This window comes from Piliocolobus tephrosceles, chromosome 3, assembly GCF_002776525.5.
Source record: "Piliocolobus tephrosceles isolate RC106 chromosome 3, ASM277652v3, whole genome shotgun sequence".
NCBI lineage: Eukaryota > Metazoa > Chordata > Mammalia > Primates > Cercopithecidae > Piliocolobus > Piliocolobus tephrosceles.
Genome location: NC_045436.1, coordinates 38835438 through 38852316, shown reverse-complemented (window position 1 = coordinate 38852316; position 16879 = coordinate 38835438). Strand labels below are relative to the sequence as shown.

General features: G+C 45.2%; 1 protein-coding gene across 2 annotated transcripts in view; it reads right to left on the bottom strand.

Moving 5' to 3' along the window:
- LRBA (LPS responsive beige-like anchor protein) overlaps positions 1-5572 on the bottom strand; it is a 767265-nt gene extending 761693 nt beyond the window's left edge. The window contains exons 1-2 of one of the 2 annotated variants that reach the window (XM_023227472.2): positions 5470-5572; positions 4702-5131 (exon numbers count right to left, since the gene is read on the bottom strand). In XM_023227472.2, the coding sequence (XP_023083240.1) occupies positions 4702-4917 (216 nt within the window). In that variant the 5' untranslated portion in view covers positions 4918-5131; positions 5470-5572. Of the gene's footprint in view, positions 1-4701; positions 5132-5469 lie in introns of those variants that run through there. The other variant, XM_023227477.2, reaches the window with a different exon arrangement.
- Between the last annotated feature and the right edge of the window lie 11307 nt (positions 5573-16879).

Genomic DNA, 16879 nt, shown 5'->3' with positions numbered 1-16879 from the left:
CCTGATCCTAAAATTCACACGGAAATGCAAAGGGCCCAGAATAGCCAAACCTGTCTTGAAAAAGAAGAATAAAGAGGTCTTCCCTATTTTAAAACTCACCACAAAGCTTCAGTAATCAAAAGGCAATTTGGTACTGGTTTTAGAATAGACATAGAGATAAACGGAAAAGAATGGAGTCCAGATAAATCCTTACATTTATGGTCAACTGATATTTGACAAAAGTGCCAAGGTAATTCGACGGGAAAAGAATAGCCTTTCAACAAATGGCACTCCTGCCGGGCGCGGTGGCTCACGCCTGTAATCCCAGCACTTTGGGAGGCTGAGGCGGGCGGATCACCAAGTCAGGAGATCCAGACCATCCTGGCTAACAGGGTGAAACCCCGTCTCTACTAAAAATACAAAAAATTAGCCGGGCATGGTGGTACGTGGCTGTAGGTCCAGCTACTGGGGAGGCTGAGACAGGAGAATGGCGTGAACCCGGGTGGCGGAGCTTGCAGTGAGCCAACATGGCGCCATTGCACTCCAGCCTGGGCGACAGAGCGAGACTCCGTCTCAAAAAAAAATAATAAAATAAATAAATAAAAATTTTAAAGAGATGATTTAAAGTATACGGAAGATACATGTAACTTACATGCAAATACTATACCATTTTATATAAGAGACTGGAGCTTCTGAAAATTGTGGTATCCACTAGGGGTTCTGGAACCAATCCCCCATATATCAAGGGGCGACTGTAATTACTTAACAAAAAAAAAAAATCTTGAAAGTATGTATTTGTCACCAGCCCATGGGGAACACTATTCTTGAATTAAGTAGCACTGAACACCTTTAAATACCTGATGGAAGCCTTAAACTCAGCAGCAATTTCCTGAAAACATGCCAACATATATTAATTATTCTGGGTCTAAAAGTCTGACAAATTACTTTAAAATACAGATGAAGACAAAAGAAAATGGTTTTAAACTGCAACAAGAAAAATGTACAAGTTGACCTGCAGTTTGAAACACTTGACTACATTGGTGTATATTGTTAATCAAAATTTATCCACAAAACAGACTTGCAAAAGAAATTATAAACAGGGTAGTAAATTTCAAAGTAATTTATAACAGACTAAAGTCAAGCTACATTAGCAAAGTTGGGAGGTAGCACTTAAGAGAAAACTCTGGGCCAGGCACAGTAGCTCACACCTGTAATCCCAGCACTTTGGGAAGGCCAAGACAGGCAGATTACCTGAGGTCAGGAGTTCAAGACCAGCCCTGACCAACATGGTGAAACCTCATTTCTACTAAAAATACAAAAAAAAGTAGCTGGGCATGGTGGTGCGTGCCTGTAGATCCAGCTACTGGGGAGGCTGAGGCACAAGAATTGCTTGAATCCGAGCAGTGGAGGTTGCAGTGAGCTGAGATCGCACCACTGCACTCCAGCCTGGGTGACAGAGTGAGACTCCCTCTCACTTAAAGAGAAAAAAAAAAGAAAGAAAGAAAAAACTCTGGAAAAGTTATATGGCTCTACCATGTACTATTTGGACACCTCTGGAGGAGAGGAACTTGTTCAATTTTAACAGTATAAACTTTATTGTTTAAGTAGCTAATATTTAGGCCAGGCACGGTGGCTTAAGCCTGTAATCCCAGCACTTCAGGAAGCTGAGCGGGTGGATCACCTAATATCAGGAGTTTGAGACCAGCCTGGCCAACATGGTGAAGCCCCGTTTCTATCAAAAATACAAAAATTAGTCGGGCCTCGTGGCACACGCGTGTTGTGCCAGCTACGTGGGAAGCTGAGGCAGGAGAATCACTTGAACTCAGGAGGCAGAGGTTGCAGGGAGGCAAGGTTGTGCCACTGCACTCCAGCCTGGGCAACAGACTGTGACTCTGTCTCAAAGAAAAAAAAAAAAAAAAAGACTATCAACTAGTAAATATTTAGGTACAGCAGTACTAACAATACTGAGATGGACTAATTTACATAATCCCAAGACTTTGGTTCCTTTTTTTTTTTTTTTTTAGGGTGTTGCTCTGCATGATTGTAGCTCACTGTAGCCTCAAACTCCTGGGCTCAAGGGATCCTCCCACCTCAGCCTTCCAAGTAGCTGGGACTATAGGTATATGCCACCATGCTCAGCTAACTTTTTATTTATTTATTTATTTATTTGTAGAGACAGGGTCTCACTATGGTGCCCAGGCTGGTCTCCAACTCTTGGCCTCAAGTGAACCTCCCAAAGCGCTGGGATTACAGGTATAAGCCACTGTGTGCAGCTGCTTCCAAAGATTTTCTTGAGTGGCCAAAACCCCAGATAATCCACGAAAGAGCATGAAAAGTATTTTAAGGGACAATGGAAGGGGAGAAACTACTACCTAATATTCTCAGCAACTTTCCCTGCCCTACCTGACAAGCGAATGATATTGAAGAGGAGGGGTAACTAACTGAACAGACTTTTCTCTCTCCTTCTATCCAGTCGCCCACTATCCTGTAAATACGCAGCAGCTTTGAAGGACTTAATCAATGACCTTAAAATCAAATCTATACCATGTCTACAGTTCCAGGAAGCATATAAGCAAACTACTGCTATAGAATTTGGATTTTCTTTAATGATAAAAATGCAAATGACTCACATTTGGTCATCCACTCCAACACAGCACATTCTAAAGAACAGGAGTTCAAATCCTCCTTCTGCCAAAAGATTTGTGTCTTCACACACAAACAACTAATTATGGATTATATTACTACTACAGATTTCTGTTTCTCATTGAAGGCATATGAAGTTTTAAAAAAGGATAAAAAAATCAGAAAGGAAATGTTTCAAGTCTATTTTGAGGTGAAGCAATCAATTTACCATTTATCTTCTTCAGACTTACATATGAAAGCCCACACACATGCATACACACAAGATCCCCAAAATGTTGATAACTGTTGAAGCTGCACAATGGATACCTGAGTTCATTATACTATTCTATTTTTGCATACATTAGAACATTTCCATAACATGCAGTTTTTTAAAATACGTATATGTGTGTCTATAGATGTTTATACATAAACTCCCAATAAACTGACATAGAAATATCCAATTGTTCAAAGTTTTCATGCTCCAAAAGTAAGTAAATATTTTTTTTTTTGAGACAGTCTCTCACTGCCACCCAGGCTGGAGTGCAGTGGCACAATCTCGGCTCACAGCAACCTCCACCTCCTGGGTTCAAGCAAGCATGTCCGGCTAATTTTTTTTGTATTTTTAATAGAGATGGGGTTTCACCATGTTGGCCAGGACAGTCTCGAACTCCTAACCTCAAGTGATGTGCCCACCTCGGCTTCCTGCAGCGCTGGGATTACAGGAGTTGAGTCACTCACGCCCAGCCAGACTTTCATCTAGCTACTTTTTATTTTACAAGTTGTATTGCAGGTGACCAGACCATTAGTGAAGGTCTAGTGAAAGAAATAATTAACTGCCCCAGAATAAAACAAGCCTAACCTTGAAAAGAGGCAAAGGGAAAGGTGCTAAACAGTTATTACAATTACTGCACGTTTATATTTGGTCCTGTTATCCTCTAACACAGGTGGGTAGGTAGAAAAGGGGGAAGTATTTTAGGGCCAGATTTCCTTTTGATTTTTTAAGTTGATGGGCAAGACAGGCCGGAATAAAGAAATCTAAAACGTCTCCATTATAAATTATAACCAAGAGAGGCACAATGGCGCATGCCAGTAGTGCCAGCTACTTAGGAGACAGAGTGGGGAGAATCACCTGAACCCAGGAATTCAAGACTAGCCTAGGCAACGTAGTGAGACCTCATCTCTAAATAAATAAATAAGTTAATGAATTAATTAAAGGTAGAATTGTATAATATATGAATTACACCTCATTTTAAAAACAATTTAAGCCATATACAGTGATGCATGCCTATAGTCACAGCTACTCAGAAGGCTGAGGCAGGAGAATAGCTTGAACCTAGGAGTTTGAGAACAACCTAGGCAACATACAGAGGACTCATCCCCCTCCCACCCCTGCCCAAAAAAAGCATTCATAGCTCATCTTAGTGTAATCAGCAATTTCCAATGACTATGCTTTACTGCTAGACATGAATTTATAAAACAAAGATTATACTGTATCTGCTTCAATTCCTTTTTTCATATTGCCATTCAATTTTCACAAGATTACTTTAAATGTAATCCTAAATTCATCCCCAATTTAACTTTTGTTACATCTAAAAATAAAACTAGTCAAAATTAAAAATACTAACTTTGCAGCAAATTAATCTTGCATCAGTACTACAAACAAAAATTTTTAAACTTATTGTAGCAAAACATAACTTCGACTGAATCAAAGACATTAATTCTCAAGTCCAAAAAAAGGTCACGAGAACTTACTTAAAGTGGTAAAGGGAAACGCAGACTTAGGCATACATGCCAAGAAAAAAAAAAAAATAGAGAACTCCTCCGCTAGAACCTCCCCCCAATACTTTCACAGCAACAATTATTTCCTTAGCACAAAAGTGATGTGTTCACTTCCACAAAACCTGGATCATCTAAGTTTGCCCAATTCCCTTCAATCTAAAAAATAGATGAAATTGTTTCATTTAGGTTAGTAGAATTTTGTGTCCCTATACATGAAAAAAGTCACCATCAGTGTGAGTAAAGCACATGGCTCCAGCTTCAAGGTCTTGTTCCCCAACCCACTGAAAAGAGTATATGCTTATAAAATATTCATCGACTTACCAGGTTAAAGACAGTTTCTACAATGTCCCTATTGGATACTTCTCCAACTTCAACCAAACCGGTCAACACGGCAAATTTCATTCTGATGCCCCTGATGGGGAGCCCTGGTTTCAGAGACAATGCACCCCCTTCAGTAGGGGTTTCTTCTCTCCCTCCACCTCCCCCGTCATCACCTGTTGGTGGCGGGGAAGGGACACGATTGTCTTCGCTAGCCATTGCTAGCGAAAAGGACAACTCAGAGTCACCCTTGGACAGCAGTCGCTGCACTGGTAATGAGCACAACACACGCAATGCAAAACGAAAGGGTCTCTCTTCCAACTTGTGGAGAAACCCCAAAGCAGTTGATGTGGAAAGTCCTTGGCGTCGCCCTCCTCCTTTTGGAGAATATTTGTCCAATCTCTCTCCCCGAGGCTGACAACAACGCCAAACCCTATTGGAGGATTAAATATATGTTAAATAGGCTAGGTTTTGTTTTAGGGTTTTGAGGGGACAAGAGAGAAATAGTTATTGTCGGTCAAATAAGTTACTAAAGGCACCCCACTACTAGCCACCCGCTTCTCCCTGGCTCAAAGAGCTGGGTTCTGGGTGAAGGCAGGTCCAAGAGGCCCCGCACAGGCTCACTCCTCCCCCACTCTCGTGCAGGTTCTAGGCGCAGGGTAACCTCTCCTCACAGGTGCACCAGAAAGAGAAACAGTCTCGGGGAAAGGAGGGATCGGAGGAAAGAAGGGGGCCCACAAGCTATCACAGAGGTAGAAAGTTCCTCCTCACCCAGATACTCCGGACTCGTCCTCACCCCCACGCCCAGGAGCAGCGAGACGGAGGTGGCGGCGGAGATCCAGGGCAGGAAAAGGCGGGGGAAGGGGGCGGTGATTATTCTAAATGCTCGGCCCAGTGGGAGGAGTGAAGCACCTCTCTCAGGCACCTGAGATTCGACGGGAAGAGGCGGGGAGGTGTGTGTGGTGGCAGGAAGGGAGGGGAGCGGCCAGAGAAACCCGGCGGCGACCGCAGGGAGAAAGGGGAGGACAGAGAGGTCAGTGCACCTGGTCGCAGCCTCCAAGTTTCCCTAGTCCGCTCCCCGGGAGTCCGCGGCTGCACAGAACTCCATGGCTTCCTGGCCCGCCCCGCCCCTGCGCTCAGCCTTTGCAAAAGCAGCCGCTGCTGGCGCTACGGACGCCGCGGCTGAGGCTGCTGCGAGTGGTGAGGATGCTACTGCCACAGCTAGCCCAGCCACGGCTCGCGCGGCTTTCCTGTGCCCACTGAAGCTGCTCCCCGCCGCCATGACAGCGCCGAGGGCTGGCCGGGCGCCGCGTGCGCGTGCGCGAGCGCGCGGGGCGGGAGGGCGCGAAGGCGGAGGCAGCCGCGCGGCGGGGGCGCGATGAAGGCGCGCGGACGGCCTAGGGGGCCCAGAGCCAGCGGGAGCGCTGGGCTCGGGCTTCCGGCTGCACTAGGCGCGAGGGCGCGCACCCAGTGGGAGCACTGCTCTAGTAGCACCCGGTGTGTTCGCGGCCCGGCGAGGAGTGACCCTTCCGTTCGAGGGCCTATACTCCCCCCTACACACACACTCTCGGACCTCGGAAGGTGCTTCTGCAAGTCCTGAGGCGGGGATTCTGGCGCTCCTGCTGTTGTTAAGTTACCGTTGGGTCCCTTGGCGCGGAGGGAACCCGCCCCGCGTTGCCAAGGTATCTCATTGGACTTGGAGAAGAACACCTGAGGGACCTCTACGAGCCGGAGAGGTGACGGCGCTGGAGCCAGTGAGGCTGCTGCCCCTGCCTAATGGGAGCGAGGAGTCCCCACTCCTGGCTGCTTTCAGCTGCTGCCCGCCCGCCGCTCTCGGCGGAGACTCGGAGATTTCCACTGGGATGTCTCGACAGCTGCCACCATTCGGGAAGGGAGGGGAGGGGACCGAGTCGACCAGGAATGGGAAAGATTCCTTGCTTTGCAGCTGCCGCCCCACCAAACCTCTCCTACATTCATTCTAGGGAGAGGATTCCTGAGACAGCTGCTACAAACAGCGTGGAGACAGTGTTCATTGTGCCTGTAGATCTCCGAAGGGTTTTTTCCCTGGTGATTTTCCAATGTGAAGATTAGGCTCGCGTCATTCTCAGAGTAGATCAAAAGATATATTAAGTAGTACAGATAGCTCATCATACTCAGTGTCCCTTCTTTCCACCCGCTATTAACAGTAAAGCATTATTCTTAGTGAGTGAAATATAAATTTAGAGGAAGCTGGTTTTTCACCCACGTGTATCCTTTGAGGTCAAAGGGCCTTTTTAAAAATACTCCTAGCTCCTAAAATGAAAGTGAAGTAAAAAGTGGGATTAAACAAAGGAAGAATTCTGGAAAAGTTAGGAAAAAATTGTAGCGGTTTGAGAAAGTTGCCTGAAGAAAAAGTTATTTGAGATGGCCTTGAAAAGTGGACAGATGCCAGGCGCGGTGACTCAAGCCTGCAATCCCAGCACTTTGGGAGGCCGAGGCACGTGGATCACCTGAGGTCAGGAGTTCAAGACCAGTCAGGAGTTCAACGGGGTTTCACCACGTTGGCCAGGCTGGTCTTAAACTCCTGACCTTAAGTGATCTGCCTGCCTCAGCTTGCCAAAGTGCTAGGATTACAGGTGTGAGCCACGGTGCCCGGCCAAGGTCTCTATTTTTTTAAAAAAGAAGCAGAAGAAGAAAAGGCAAGGGGACATTTTCTTTAGAAAAGTGTTACACCTTTTAAAAATACTAAAATGAATTAAACTGCACCAAATCTCATGTGGTTGCAAATGTTTGTTAAAGATTTGTTTTCTATAAGTAGACTTAATGAGGCAGACATCTTTCTGATCCAAATTGCCGACATACATTTCCAAAGTAAAAGGCAACATCAGTGGCTTCCCATTTCTGAAATCTCTGAAAAACTAAACACCTCAAGTTTGTTTCACATCATTAAATAAGTATGGAATAGGGGCCGGGCGCGGTGGCTCAAGCCTGTAATCCCAGCACTGTGGGAAGCCGAGACGGACAGATCACAAGGTCAGGAGATCGAGACCATCCTGGCTAACACTGTGAAACCCCGTCTCTACTAAAAAAATACAAAAAACTAGCCGGACGAGGTGGCGGGTGCCTGTAGTCCCAGCTACTCGGGAGACTGAGGCAGGAGAATGGCGTGAACCCGGGAGGCGGAGCTTGCAGTGAGCTGAGATCCAGCCACTGCACTCCAGCCCGGGCAACAGAGCGAGACTCCGTCTCAAAAAAAAAAAAAAAAAGGGGGGGGGGGGGGTGGAATAGGGTGTGCCTGCAGAAGAGACACAACTTTCACTTGACCTTTCATACATCTGTGTTTTGAAAGTGAGGCATTAATCCACAAAAGGCCTCTCATAGGATTTTGTCTCCTCAGATGGGGCAAATGGTATGTTAATATATCTGTCATATAAGTGCTAATTAAGTATTTGTTAAATGAATAAATATCTTCCGTTAAGAAGCAGATGATAATAATGAAAATGCCCCCAACACAGAGTGATCACAGTCTAAATGATCTGGGGCTAAGGTTTGTAGCTTATGAGTTTGCAAGCTCACTGTTAATGCTGTTCTGCTGATGAAACAATGAACACAGACAATTAACCAAATATTTCTAAATGCCGGATACAGTGGCTTCTGCCTGTAATCCCAACACTTTGGGAGGCCAAGGCAGGCAGATCACCTGCGGTCAGGAGTTTGAGACAGCCTGGCCAACATGGTGAAACCCCATCTCTACAAATACAAAATTAGCCAGGCGTGGTGGTGGCTGCCTGTAATCCCAGCTACTTGGAGGCTGAGGCAGAAGAATCACTTGAACCCAGGAGGCAGAGGTTGCAGTGAGCCCAGACCATGCCTTTGCACTCCAGCCTGGGCAATAAGAGTGGAAACTCCATCCAAAAAAATATATACATACATATATATACACACACACACACACACACATACACACACAAATTGTCAATTATTTATAAAAATGTTTTCAACCTCTTTGCCCATGGTTAAAACAAAATAGTTGGCAAAAATTGGAGGTTCACTGCAGAAAGAAGCATAGGGAAGGTAGAAGTGGGAACTGTTCACTTCTAGGCAAGCCAGCTAAAATGCAATCACTAGGCCCAGGCGCGGTGGCTCACGTCTGTAATCCCAGCACTTTGGGAGGCAGAGGCAGGTGGATCACCTGCGATTGGGCATTCGAGACCAGCCTGACCAATCTCTTCTAAAAATACAAAATTAGGTGGCGCATGTCTGTAATCCCAGCTATTCGGGAGGCTGAGGCAGGAGAATCGCTTGAACCTGGGAGGTGGAGGTTGTGGTGAGCCGAGACTGGCCACTCCAGCCTGGGCAACAAGAGCATAACTGTGTCTCAAAAAAATAAATAAATAAAATGCAATCACTGTGGACTGTTATTTAGGTGTACACCATAGAATCTTGGAATGCTTCCAGATGAACTATCTACCTATCAAATCTTAAGCTCCTTTATAGCACAATACTTTGCACATTATAGGTATTCATATTATTTGGATTGAGTCGAAACTCTAAAGTTACTTGCTTTAATTTTTCTGAAAGCCCTTGTCTGGGTCTACACAGCTATTAGCAGTGAGAGGGAGGAAAATCCTGTTAAAAATGGGTATCTTGGCCAGGCACAGTATCTCATGCCTGTAATCCAAGCACTTTGGGAGGCCAAGAGGGGAGGACTGCTTGAGACCAGCCTGGCTATCATAGCAAGACCTCATCTCTACAAAAAGTTTTAAAAATTAGCCAGGCATGGTGGAACACACCTGTAGTCCCAGCTACTGGGGAGGCTGATGTGGGAGGATCATTTGAGCCGAGGAGTTTGAGGCTGCAGTGAGCTGTCATGGTGCCACTGCACTGCAGCCTGGGTGACCAAGCAAGACCCCATACCAAAAAAAAGTAGGGGGAGGCCAGACGAAGGGGTGGCTCCTGCCTGTAATCCCAGCACTCTGGGAGGCCAAGGTGGGCAGATTGCTTGAGCTCAGGAGTTCGAGACCAGTTTGGGCAACGTGGTGAAAACCCGTCTCTACAAAAAATACAAAAATTAGCCAGATGTGGTGCTGCGTGCCTGTGGTCCCGGCTATTTGGGGGTCTGAGGTGGGAGGATCACTTGCGTCCAGGAGGTAGAGGCTGCGTTACGTCAAGATCACATCCAGCCTGGGTGACAGAGCAAGACCTTGTCTCAAAGAAAAGGGGTGGGGGGGAGGTATCTTAATATGGAAAGCAGTTTTACAATGTGTTTATATCTTCAGCACTATTAATGGAAGTTTTCTAGTCAAGAGCCTTCATATGAACTATCAGCAGATGAGTTTATAGGACTACCCTACCTGTATCCCTGTACCATAACCCCCGCCCCCGCAAAAAAAAAAAAAAAAAAAAAAAAGGAAGGAAAAAAAATTACCTCCTATAAAGCCAGGCTCCAGTTTCCCATTACCATCTAATTTGTATATCACTCTAACAGTATCTTGACACAATTAAGGACTAAAAGTTTTCATAAAGTTCCTTGTCTTCAACATACACTGAAATCTTTCAGAAAAGAAGAAATACATAGTGGATTCAGAACAGGAAGCCTTCTGCATAGCTCAGAGTAACTCAAGCAAAGAGAAAGTAATTTCATACCGAAATCAAGAAGATTATTGATCTGTAAACCCTTACCTATATGCAAAGAAAAAACGTTTTCAGAACAAAGATGGGATGGAATTTTCTTTCTACTGGAAAATCACCCAATCCACCCAATTGTAACTTTCTAGGATATAGATTAAATGATAACTTAGGGGAAAAGCACTACCTACATGATTTGCTGTACACCTGTTTGTGTATCCCTGGACTTGGAGTTTCTTAAATTATTAAGCATAGCTTATGATATCTTAGGCTGGAAAACCATGGCAATGGTTTTTTACTCCTTCCTATGAGAAAGTCAAACATTGCTTTTACTATTCATTAAATCTTACTAATGCTAAATAAGACTTCAAATGTTAGTAGCCTTTATTCATGACATTTTCATGGGGCATTCCACACTGGGAACAATTATAATTTAAAGGAAAAATACATTACCTATTTATAGTTAGAAACTCAAAGTTTAACATTAAAAGTTTATGTGGCTGGGCGCGGTGGCTCACTCCTGTAATCCCAGCACTTTGGGAGGCCGAGGCAGGCGGATCTCTTGAGGTCAGGAGTTCAAGACCAGCCTAGCCAACATGGTGAAACCCCATCTCTTCTAAAAATACCAAAAAAAAAAAAAAAATAAAAAAAAAAGCTGGGCATGGTGGTGCACTCCTGTAGTCCCAGCTACTCGGGAGGCTGAGGCAGGAGGATTATTTGAACCTGGGAGGCAGAGGTTGCACTGAGCCATGATGGTGCCACTGCACTCCATCCTGGGTGACAAAATGAAATTGCGTCTCAAAAAAAAAAACAAAAAAAGAAAGAAAAAGTTTATGTGATTATTTAAGTTCAAAATGATCCACATCAACTTACTATATCTTGTACTTTTTGTGTGTGATGGAGTCTCACTCTGTTGCCCAGGCTGGGGTGCAATGGCGCCATCTTGGCTCACTGCAACCTCCACCTCCCAGGTTCAAGCAATTCTCCTGCCTCAGCCTCCAGAGTAGCTAGGATTACAGGCATCCACCACCATACCCAGCTAAATTTTGTATTTTTAATAGAAACAGGGTTTCACCATGTTGGCCAGGCTGGTCTCGAACTCCTGACCTCAAGTGATCCCCCCACCTCGGCCTCCCAAAGTGCTGGGATTACAGGAGTGAGCCATGTGCCCAGTGAGACATTTTAAAAAACATTTTTTCCCTTATGTATGTCACACAAAGGGTAGAGACTTTGAAAAGGGCAACTTCACTTTCAGCAAACGTACTAGCCAAAACATACCTTTCAAGACATAAAATATTAATGCAGTACTTGGTGTAGTTGATAAGGTGGTAGACCGGTTGGTTGATTTGTCTTTTCTATTTTTCCCTTCTCTATTTGGCTCTTAAATAGGTAGACCATTTGCAGTGTTCTCTTATGACAGTAAAATAGTGCTATTAGACTGCAATGAAATGTTGCACTACCACACCACCCTACCTTTGCAATCTATATAAGTCCATGTCACTAGAGTGACTGTTGGCGTTTATCAGCTAAGTTCTGAATGGCTTGTGCAGTTGACGTCTCTGAGAGGTCAGTGCATCACCTTAAAGTGGTAGGTTTCCATTTCCATCAGTAGGATAAATGTAGGAGTTCACACAAGAAATGAGACACCAGGAGGCTGACTTCAAGCAGACGTGAAAGGAGATTACTTTTTCTAGCCCTCATTCTCTGGGGTTTGAATGCTAAATTGCCTACTAGTACTCTAAGTAAAGAGAGAAAGATAACTTCTGTCATGTGGTAGCATGCTTGGAACATTCCCTCTTGGAATCCAATCTACTTGGAGGAGCCACATGGAGAACAAATGAGGCCCATCAGTTAACAGCCCCAGCTGAATTCCCAGTCAACAACCAGCTACCTGCCATGACATGAGTAAGCCATCTTGAATATTCCAGCCTTCAGATAACAACAGCGCTAGCTGTTGGGGGTACAGAATTGAACATGGGTCTAGTTAATCTACACAGAGTCTTGGGTTGTTTCCATATAGAAGAGATAGAAAGCCAAAACATCAGGTGAAAGAGATTATCTAGTTTTAGTCCTGACCATGTTACTTCTTGCGGGGGTGTTGGGTGGGAACCATATTCCTTTTGTTTGTTCAGAGTAAAAACTTTTAAAATGTTCCAGCCTGGTCACAGCTATGCTGAAATCCAAAGTACTCATAATTGGGCCTGCATGTTAAAGAGGGTGAGGTGATACCCCTGTATTTAGCCAGAGATTTTCAAGGGAAAGGGGAATTTTGTGGGATCACGTTTGGGGTTATAAGGTCCATAAGGAATTTTCCAAGGAGGTTTTTCCCTTTGTTGCTAACTGAGAAGACCTGGGTTTAATTTTATTAAAGGAAATATCCATTCATTTCCTTACAGAAACGCCATATGATTATCTTTGCTAAGAAATATGTACAAGTTCAACTCCACTAATAAAGGAATGTAAATTAAGATAGTTTGAGATAACATCGTTGCCTCTCTCATTGCAAATATTTAGGGGAAATGAACACTCTTATTTACTGCAAATGTGCAACAAAGGGGAAATGAACACTCTTATTTACTGCAAATGTACAACATCACTGAGAGGCATTAATACACTGCACTTCCACTCTTTTTTTTTGAGACAGAGTCTTGCTCTGTCACCCAGGCTGGAGTGCAATGGCGCCATCTCGGCTCACTACAAGCTCCACCTCCCGGGTTCACGCCATTCTCCTGCCTCAGCCTCCCCAGTGGCTGGGACTACAGGCGCACACCGCCATGCCCAGCTAATTTTTTTGTATTTTTAGTAGAGACGAGATTTCACCGAGTTAGCCAGAATGGTCTCGATCTCCTGACCTCATGATCTGCCCGCCTGGGCCTCCCAAAGTGCTGGGATTACAGGCGTGAGCCACCGCACCCGGCTGCACTTCCACTCTTAAGGATATATCCCAGGCACTGGCCGGGAGCGGTGGCTCACGCCTGTAATCCCAGCACTTTGGGAGGCCGAGACGGGCGGATCACGAGGTCAGGAAATCGGGACCATCCTGGCTAACACGGTGAAACCCCGTCTCTACTAAAAAATACAAAAAACTAGCCGGGCAAGGTGGCGGGCGCCTGTAGTCCCAGCTACTCGGGAGGCTGAGGCAGAATGGCCTAAACCCAGGAGGCGGAGCTTGCAGTGAGCTGAGATCCGGCCACTGCACTCCAGCCTGGGTGCGAGACTCCGTCTCAAAAAAAAAAAAAAAAAAAAGGATATATCCCAGGAGGTAGCTGAAAGATACAGTTAAAATCATTTTCATTTTATAATTATTTATAATTTCAAAAACTTAGAAACAATCTAAATGTCTAATACACACAAAGAGAAGTTGTACATTCTGGTCCTTCCATACAGTGGGCATTGGAGGTAGTTAATGGACATAGAAAAGTTTCATGACATATTCAATCAAGGGACTCAGCCTGGCCAACATGGTGAAACCCCGTCTCTACTAAAAATACAAAAATTAGCCATGGGTAGTGGCACACACCTGTAATCCCAGCTACTTGGGAGGCTGAGGCAGGAGAATCACTTGAACTGGGGAGGTGGATGTTGCAGTGAGCCAAGATTGTGCCCCTGTACTCCAGCCTGGGCAACACAGCAAGACTGTCTCTAAATAAATAAAGTCTTCTTCAAGTCATGTGCCATTGATAATGTGGTACCAAATAGGACCAAAAAATATTTAAAGCAAAAAGAAATTCACTCACTAACTTAAGTCATTCCAGAAAACATTTGTTTAGCATTCTAATGTAGCAGGCATTGCATTAGACATTTAGGTTAAGAAGTAAAAAATTCAGTCCCTGCCTTAAGGACTCAATTCAGTATGTTAAGCCTATGAAAACCTAAAAGAGAGACTTTCAAGAGAAGGTGATACCAGACCTGAATTTTAAAGAATAGGAATAAGCCAGATGAAAAATTTGGAGAAGGTTATTCCAGGATATGAAGTCTCCAGAATGGTTGAACATTTTAACCTTAGAAGACAACTGAATTCAATACGACTCTTAAATAATTAGGTTGTTCTTCTAGATAGAACTATAGAGCATTAAAAAGGTTGCTCTGTTTATATGTGTTGAAAAATGCGTGCTATCATCCCCACTTAGGTTACTCTCTTTATTTTTTATTTTATTTATTTATTTTTGAGACAGTCTCCCTCAGTTGCCCAGGCTGGAGTGCAGTGGCGCCATCTCAGCTCACTGCAACCTCCACCTTCCGGGTTCAAGCAAATCTCATGCCTCAGCCTCCCAAGTAGCTGGGATTACAAGTGGGCACCACCACGCCCAGCTAATTTTTTTTTGTATTTTTAGCAGAGACGGGGTTTCATTATGTTGGCCAGGCTGGTCTCGAACTCCTGACCTCAAGTGATCTGCCTGCCTCGGCCTCCCAAAGTGCTGGAATTACAGGGATGAGCCACTGGGCCCAGCCACATTCTCTTTATAGGCACTCTTCCCTCCTCCTGCCACCCCATTAGAGACGAAAGTCTTGCCGTGCTGCTCAGGGTGGTCTCAAACTCCTGGCCTCAAGCAATCCTCCCACTTCAGCTTCCCAAAGTGCTTGGAACTGTGTAAGTCACCACACCAGCCTATAGGCACTTTTTATGTATAAAGAACCCGAGTTTGGGTAACTCCGATCCCATGACATTAAATAGTATTGTGATTACTTAAAATCTCAACATAATGTTTTTTACCCGTGCACAAAGGAGAAATGGAACTGACCCTGTGCTCACACAACAGGCTGCAGAAAACAGATCATCCTGAATACTTGGTTTTTTTAATGAATGAAAATTATGTGGCTGGGCATGGTGGCTCACACCTGTAATCCCAATACATTGGGATGCTGAGGCCAGCAGATCACGAGGTCAGGTGTTCGAGACCAGCCTGACCAACATGGCAAAACCCCGAGGTTTCTACTAAAAATACAAAAATTGGCTGGGTGTGGTGGTGGGTTCCTGTAATCCCAGCTACTTGGGAGGCTGAGGCAGGAGAATGGCTTGAACCCTGGAGGCAGAGGTTGCAGTGAGCTGAGATCACGCCTCTGCACTCCAGCCTAGGCGACAGAGTGACTGCATCTCAAAAAACAACAACAACAACAACAACAAAAATATGTTAGCATAATGAAGACCCCATGCCAAAATTATAATTGTTACATGAAAATCGTGAGTGATCACTCTCTCCCCAACTGGGCCTGGGCCGCCACAGCTGAGAGACAGACACTCATGGTGAATGGGACCGCTCTTCTCATTCTGCCTTCCTTCGGGCCCCCTAGTCTCTCCTCCCCGCCCATGGGAGGTACATGGGAGGCAGGGGTGCAGAATCTGGTCCAACATCTCTGCCCCCGTCCTCTGCCTCATGGCGTCGGTGGGGTGGGGGGGGGAGTCCTCTGATCCAGTTTATTCATTTATGTATATTTTTAAAAATGTTGGGGCCAGGCGCGGTGGCTCATCCCTGTAATCCCAGCACTTTGGGAGGCCGAGACGGGCAAATCACCTGAGGTAAGGAGTTTGAGACCAGCCTGGCCAACATGGAGAAGCCCCGTCTCTACTAAAAATACAAAATTAGCCAGGTGTGGTGGCGCGTGCCTGTAATCCCAGGGCAGGAGAATCGCTTGAACCCAGGAGGCGGAGGTTGCAGTGAGCCGAGATCGCGCCATTGCACTCCAGCCTGGGCAACAAGAGAGAAACTCCGTCCAAGAATAAATAAATAAATAAATAAATACATAGGTCGGACACAGTGGCTCACACTTGTAATCCCAGCACTTTGGGAGGACAAGGCGTGTGGGTCACCTCAGGTCAGGAGTTCAAGACCAGCCTGGCCAACATGGTGAAACCCCCAGCTCTACTAAAAATACAAAAATTAGCAGGGCGTGGTGGCAGATGCCTGTAATCCCAGTTACTAGGGAGTCTGAGGAAGGAGAATTGCTTGAACCTAGTAGGCAGAGGTTGCAGTGAGCCCAGATCTCGCCACTGCACTCCAGCCTGGGCGACAGAGTGAGACTCCAGCTTAAAAAAATAATAATAATAATTTTGTTTTCAAAAAACAGAAAAGGAAGAAAAAGTGAGTCTGGGAACGGCAAGCAGGTTGTTAATGGGACTTGACTAGAGATGAAGCTAGAGGCCAGACGAGGTGGCTCACGCCTGTAATCTAAGCACTTTGAGAGGCTGAGGTGGGCAGATGGCTTGAAGCCAGGACAGCCTGGGCAACATGGCAAAACCCTGTCTAAAAAAAAAAAAAAAAAAAAGCCCAGCATAGGGGCGCGTGTCTGTAGTCCCAGCTACTGAGTACTCGAGAGGCTGAGGTGGGAGGATGGCTTAAGCCTGGGAAGTCTAGGCTGCAGTGAGCCATGAAGGCACCACTGCACTCCAGCCTGGGTGATACGAGACCCTGTCTCAAAAAAAAAAAAAAAAGAGATGAGGCTAGAGAGGTGGAATGGACCACTGTAAACCTGGCTTTGGACTTTCAGACTGGACTCTACCCTAAAGGCAACCTGCTGCCTTTAGAGGATATTTTTTTTTTTTAATAATTTTTTTTTTTTTTTTTTTTTTTTTTTT